At 44.3% G+C, this 7,030-nt stretch overlaps 1 protein-coding gene across 1 annotated transcript in view; it reads right to left on the bottom strand.

Moving 5' to 3' along the window:
• The window catches only part of LOC109938430 (probable ATP-dependent RNA helicase DDX60), a 144,997-nt gene that overhangs the window by 83,507 nt on the left and 54,460 nt on the right, over positions 1-7,030 (bottom strand). The window contains exons 13-14 of the mRNA XM_048594078.1: positions 4,985-5,240; positions 952-1,127 (exon numbers count right to left, since the gene is read on the bottom strand). Coding sequence (XP_048450035.1) covers positions 952-1,127; positions 4,985-5,240 — 432 coding nt within the window. The remainder of the gene's footprint in view (positions 1-951; positions 1,128-4,984; positions 5,241-7,030) is intronic.

Below are 7,030 nucleotides of genomic sequence, written 5' to 3'. Positions count from 1 at the left end.
TGGTGGCTCAGTGGTTAGGGGTGGTATGGTGGCTCAGTGGTTAGGGGTGGCATGGTGGCTCAGTGGTTAGGGGTGGCACGGTGGCTCAGTGGTTAGCACTGCTGCCTCACAGCACCAAGGATCCGGATTTGATTCTACCCTCGGACAACTGTCTGTATGGAGTTTCTCCAGGTACTCCAGTTTCCTCCCATAGTCTAAAGATGTGCAGTTTAGGTGGATTGGCCATGCCAAATTGCCCTAGGGTGTCCAGGGATGTGCAAGTTAGGTGGATAAGCCACGGGAAATACAGGGTTACAGGGATTGGGTAGGGATGCTTTTTAGAGAGTAGGTGCCGCGTTGATGGGCCAAATAGCCTCCATCTGAATTGTAGGGATTTTATGAATGCAGCTCTTGCTGGTGAATGAATTGTAAAGAATGGGCTGGATAATCTGGCATTGAGGTAACTGATGTTGATAGAGTCATAAGTATTAGCCAGAACATCAAAGTGATGCAATGTCAACCCAAGAGACCAGAGAGAGTCTTGTTTCTTAAATTCATTTATGGGATGTGGGCGTCGCTGGGTAGACCAGCATTTATTGTCCGTCCTTAATTCCTCTTGAGGAGGTAACAGAATGTCATCTTTTAGAACCAAGTTCATTTCAGAGGGCAGTTAACATTCTATCACATTGCTATGGGTCAGGAGTCACATATAGGCCAGACCAGATAAGGACAGGAAGCTTCCTTCCCTGGAGGACATTAGTGAACTAGATAGGTTTTAAATGACAATTGGCAATAGTTTGCATTAGACTGGCTTTGTAGTCCAGATTTTTCTTTTTGTTAAATTCAAATTTCTCTATTAGCCATGTCGGGATTCGAATCCACATCTCCAGAACATTACTGTGGTGTTCTGGATTAATAGGTCAGTGATCCTGCCACTCAACTGCACCACCCCTCTGAGATACTGAGTTTTACCTGTTCTGTGTCTATCATTTCCAGAACTGTTTCTCTTAGGTTCAGGAATCCCAGATTTTTGAGATAACGTGCCAATTCATTGAGTACTGTAGGGCTCAGCTGAACCTCATGCCTGTTCAGAATACTGTGAATTCTTCGCATCAAAAGCACTGCGATTTTCACATCTCTTGAAGTACCTGCAACCCAGGAGGAAGAAACAAATAGCATTAATTGTGATCTTCTTCAAAGTTCTGTGGGATTTGTGCATCGCTAACAAGATCAACATTTGTTGTCCATCCCTTGTTGACCTTGAACTGAGTGGTTTGCTGGGCCATTTCAGCCAAGAGTCAGCCACATTGCTGTGGGTCTGGAGTCACGTGTAGGCCAGACCAGGTAAAGGCAACAGATTTCCCTCCCTAAAGGATATGGGCTTTTACAGCAATTAATGAGAAGTGTTATGGTCATCATCACTGAGACTAAATTTCAATTCCAGACTTTAGAATTTAGAATTAGAATTAGAATTAGCTTTACTGTCACATGTGCTCACATGGATACAGTGAAAAGTTTACAAATCACCACTTAGAGTGCCATCTTAGGTACCAAGGTACCCAGGTACAGATGCTTCAGTTACAAGATCTTATAACAAGAAAAACAAGAAGTCCAGAATTGCAAAAATTACATTTCAGAACGACAGGCTTCCAACCCAGACCACACTGGCACCAGGCCTTAGCTCCAGATAACACCAGGCTTCACCTTGAGGTTCATGAGGCTTGGAGATCACTCTCGGAATCGCGTTGAGATCGGGAGACGACACTGAGGCCATACCTGGTCAAGATTTATTATTGGATTTAACTTCAGCCAGCTGCTGTTGTGGCATTTGACCCTACGTGCACAGAATATTAGCCAGAGCTTTCAGATTACAGTGCAGTGAAGTTACCACTCCCTCTCTAGATTTGATTCAATGGTCATTCACACAGCTTTTATTTCCCTTCTTCATTTTCCATGCAATGGATGATGTTATTGTAATTGTCAATCTGATTGAAGACTCAGAGTCTGGTGGGCATTTCAGAATCACCCTGGAGTCTCCAACATAATCACCAGGAACCCCACTCTGAGAGGCTCAGTTAGCTCATTTGGCTAGTTTGTAATGTAGAGTGATGGCGACAGCATGAGTTCGATCCCTATCACAGGCTGAAGGACTCTCCTTCTCAACCTCTCCCCTCTCCTGAGGTGTGGTAACCCTCAGGTTAAACCAGTTGTCTCTCTCTCTGATGAGAGAACACCCTACAGTCTCTATGACGACTCTACTTTTACAAAAGGAAAAATTTGAGTGCATTTTAAAAAAGCGTTGTTTTCTTGTAAAGAAAAAACATTTCTTTGGACATCTCACTTTATTGAATGTAAAAATATCAGACATGGGAATCAAGAATGATCCAATTTGGGGCTAATGGATCTAGTTGCTCTCCAACTGCAGTGAGTAGCAGTGCACAATTTTACAAACCCACTGCCTCCTGCAGTTGCCTTGACTACGTTTCCTCACACCCTTCCTTCTGCAAGGATTCCATTCTATTCTCCCAGTTTCTCCTTCTCCATCACTTCTGTTGTAATGATGCTACCTTCCAACAGGCTGCCTTCAACACAGCCTTCTTTCTCCTCAACTAAGGTCTCTCCCCTACCCATTGTTATTGACTGGGTCTTTAGCCATATCCAACCCATCTAATGCCCTCTGCCCTCACCCTTGCCTCTCCTTTCCACAACAACAATAGGGTTTGCCTTGTCCTTACATTCCATCTCAATAATCTCTGTTTTCTTGGGATCATCCCTGCCATTTCCCTCACCTCCAGCAGGATGCCATATCCAAACATATTTTCCCCTCCCCTCCCCTGGCAGCACCTTTACAGGGACTGTTCCCTCTATGACACCCTGGTCCATTCCTCTATCACTCTTAACACATACTCACTTCTCTGAAGTACGTTCCCATACAACCACAGAACACTTGCCCATTCACCTCCACATCATTGCCCAAGATCCGAAACACACCTTCCAGGTGAAGCATTGTTTCATTTGTACTTTTTTCAAACTAGTCTACTCCATTCGCTGCTCACAACACAGTGTCCTTTACAATAGCAAAACCCAACACAGACTGGGTGATTGCTATGTGGAACACCTCTGGGCTGTCTGTAGGGGTGAGCCCTGACCTCCCAGTTACTTGCCATTTCAATGAACCACCTATCACTCTTGGTGATCCACTCACTGCAATGATCCAACAAAGCACTATATAAATGCAAGGAACAACACCTCAACATCTCCACATTGAATCTCGTAACTTCTGTAGCTGACTACTTTACGTCTGTTCCCCAACTTTCTTCCATTCTCCCCTCTACCCCACTGCCTTGTCTTGTTTGTCTCTTCTTTACTTTGCTTTTAGTAGAGAGAACCCATTCCCTCCCCTTAACACCTTAACTCACACCCATTTTAACACAACATTAACGATCCCCTTTGTCTTTTACACTGATCCTCTCCCCTATCTGTTCCCCTTTATTCATTCAGGGGATGAGGGCGTTGTTGGCCAGGCAGCATTTATTGTCCATCCCTAATTGCCCAGAGGGCAGTTAAAAGGCAACCATATTGCTGTGGGTCTGGAGTTACATGTAGGCCAGACCAGGTAAGGATGGAAGTTCCCTTCCTTAAGAGACATTAGTGAACCAGATGGGTTTTTCCGACAATCGGCAACAGATTCATGGTCATCATTAGATTTTAACTCCAGATATTTATTGAATTCAAATTCCACCATCTGCCATGGCAGGATTTGAACCCAGGTCCCAGGAACATTTTCCTGGGTCTTTGGATTAACAATCCAGCAATAATACCACTAGGCCATCACCTCTCCTTGCTCCTACCCTCCACCACTCCCCCACCCCCGCCCAACCCCTGTCAAATGTATATTTGAGGAAAGGTTCCAACCTCCTACAGTTCTGAAGAAACGTCATACCAGAACAATCTCTGTTTCTCTCTTCCCACATTTGCTGCCAAACCTGATGAGTGTCTCTAGCGCGCTCTGATTTTATTTCAGATTTCCAGCATCTACACTATTTTGCCTTTATTCAAGTGAAGAACGAGGATGGACAACTTTGGCAACCATTTTGCATTAAGATTGGGAAGAGGAGAGATGGAGGAACAAGGTCATTAGTTGGGGATGGCATGGAGTAGGATAGATGGAGGAGCAAAGTCATTAGTTGGGGATGGCATGGAGTAGGGTAGATGGAGGAGCAAGGTCATTAGTTGGGGATGGCATGGAGTAGGGTAGATGGAGGAGCAAGGTCATTAGTTGGGGATGGCAAGGAGTAGGGTAGATGGAGGAGCAAGGTCATTATTTGGGGATGGCATGGTGGCTCAGTGGTTAGCACTGCTATCTCACAGCACCAGGGACCTGGGTTCGATTCCATGCTCAGGCAACTGTCTGTGTGGTGTTTGCACATTCTCCCCATGTCTATGTGGGTTTCCTTCAGGTGCTCCAGTTTCCTTCCCCCTGTCCAAGGATGTGTAGTTTAAGTGGATTGGCTGTACTAAATCGCCCCATAGTGTGCAGGGCTAGCCATGGCAAATGCAAGGTCACAGGGATTGGGTGGAATGATCTTCGGGGTTTGGCATGGACCCGATGAGCCAAAAGCCTGTGTCCACACCGTAAGAATTCAATGATTGTAGTTGAAGTTTTATCATGGCTTGGGGCGGAGTCTCAACTCCGTTACAAAAGCTTCAGGAGATGTGACTTCTGACTCCATCAGAGAGGAGGAGCCACCTCCTCAGCCAATCCCAATGTCAGTTTCCCCATCACATGACCTTGAGCTTGACACCCACAAGAGAAAGTTAAGGTTAAACCTGAACAAAAACACAAAGAGCTTGCATTGCTGTGTCACCATTCACAACCTCACAACACCACAGACCCTTTACAGCCAATGACATGCTTGTGAAGCTTGATTGCTGTCAGAACCTTGGCAGCCATTTTACTCAATAATACACGCAATTGAAACTGAAGTGACCAGGTCATTCTTACCTTTAGATCTGCAGTGTTCGACCCAAGCCTTATAGCAGTATTTACTCGCCTCCATCTCAGCAGTTACTTTCACATTGTCGCTGGTACAGTTCTGCAGGAACTTCTCCAGAGATTTGATCCCTTTGTCGATATCATTGCTCAGTTCCTTCTGAATTGAGTCTTGCAATGAGCTCCAGCGTTCCTGTGCCTTTCTCTCCTCTTCTTCCTTCTTCTTCTTCTCCTGCGCTTCGATGATGAGTTCAGAACTTTTCTTCTTCTGTTTCAGAGAGAGTTTATACAAAGTGCGTTAGCGAGAGCGAGTGAATCTATGACAATTACCATTAGTTTGGGGCTGTCAGAAAAACATGGGGCGTTGTGTAAAATAATGGCCCTGAAAGAGTTAATGTTAATGCTGTAAGAGCTCCACCGAATTTGACAGTGTCACACACTGTCTTTGAGTAGAAACAGGAAGTTCTGGCCTTCATAAGGAACAGATTTATTCAGAAAAGCTCCCAATGGTCCTTTGTAAATATGTCCGTTTGATAATGTAAGTTGGTACCATGCAATAAACCATCTTGTTAACTCGGACAAGTGTCTCTTCTCTGGGCTCACCAGTGCTCTATCATAGAGTCATTGACTCATACAGCATGGAAATAGACCCTTCAGTCCAACCCTTCCAAGCTGACCAAGTTTCCCCAACTAAACTAGTCTCACCTGTCTGCTCCTAGCCCATATCCCTCCAAACTTTCCCATTCACATATCCATCCAGATGTCTTTTAAATGTTGTTATTTTCCCCGCATCCGCCACTTCATCAAAAAGTTCATTCCACACGTGAACCACCCTCTGTGTAAAATATTTGCCTCTTATATCTTTTTAAAATCTCTTTCCTCTCACTTAAAAATGTGCCCCCAGTCTTGAAATTCCCCATCTTAGGGAAAAGACAACAACCATTACCTCTATCTATATCTCTCATTATATTAACAACTTCTATCAGGTCACCTCTCAACCTCCAACACTCCAGTGAGAAAAGTCCCAGCCTAGCTAACCTTTCCTTATAACTCAAACCTTCTATACCCGGCAATATCCTGAGAAATCTCTTCTGAACCTTTTCCAGCTTTACAATATCCTTCCAATAACTGGGTGACCAGAACTGGACACAGTATTCCAGGAGAGACCTCACCAATGTCCTGTACAACCTCAACGTAACATCCCAACTCCTAAACCCAAAGGACTGAGCAGTGAAGGCAAACGTGCCAAATGCCCTTTTAACCACGCTGTCTAAATGTGACGCAAACTTTAAGGAGCTATGTACCCTCACCCCTAGGTCCTTCTGTTCTACAACACTACCCAAGGCCCTACCATTAATTGTATAAGTCCTACCCTTGTTTGTTGTACCAAAATGCAATGCCTCGCATTTATCCAGATTGAACTCCATCTGCCATTTTTCAGCCAATTGACCCTTTTGATCAAGATCCCTCTGCAATCTTAGAAAACCTTCTTCACTGTCTACAATACCACCAATTTTGGAGTCATCCACAAACTTAAAAACCATGCCTTCTATATTCTCATCCAAATCATTTATATAAATGACAAACAAAAGACCCAGAACCAATCCCTGTGGAACACCGCTGGCCACAGGCCTCCAATCCGAAAACCAACCCTCCACCATTACTCTCTGTCTCCTGTCATTAAGCCAATTATGTATCCAATTGGCAAGCTCACCCTGAATCCCATGTGACCCAACTTTACTAATTCGTCTACCATGCAGAACCTTGTCAAAGGCTTAACTAAAATCCAAATAAACAACAACTATTGCTCTGCCATCATCAATCTGCTTGGTAACTTCCTCCAAAAACTCAATCAAGTTTGTGAGACATGATTTTCCTCACACAAAACCATGCTGACTATCCCTAGCCAATTTTTGCCTCTCTAAATGTCCATAATTCTATCTTTTATAATCCTTTGCCACTGATCATTAGACAGGCCCTAGACACAGTATTGACAAAGGAGGATTGGTGGCAGCAAACTATCTTAAACAATCTTTATCCTGCGTTACAGTCTGGCAG

This window comes from Rhincodon typus, chromosome 3, assembly GCF_021869965.1.
Source record: "Rhincodon typus isolate 14 chromosome 3, sRhiTyp1.1, whole genome shotgun sequence".
Lineage (NCBI taxonomy): Eukaryota > Metazoa > Chordata > Chondrichthyes > Orectolobiformes > Rhincodontidae > Rhincodon > Rhincodon typus.
Note: the sequence above shows the minus strand (reverse complement) of the source record. Positions and strands in the feature narration are given on the sequence as shown.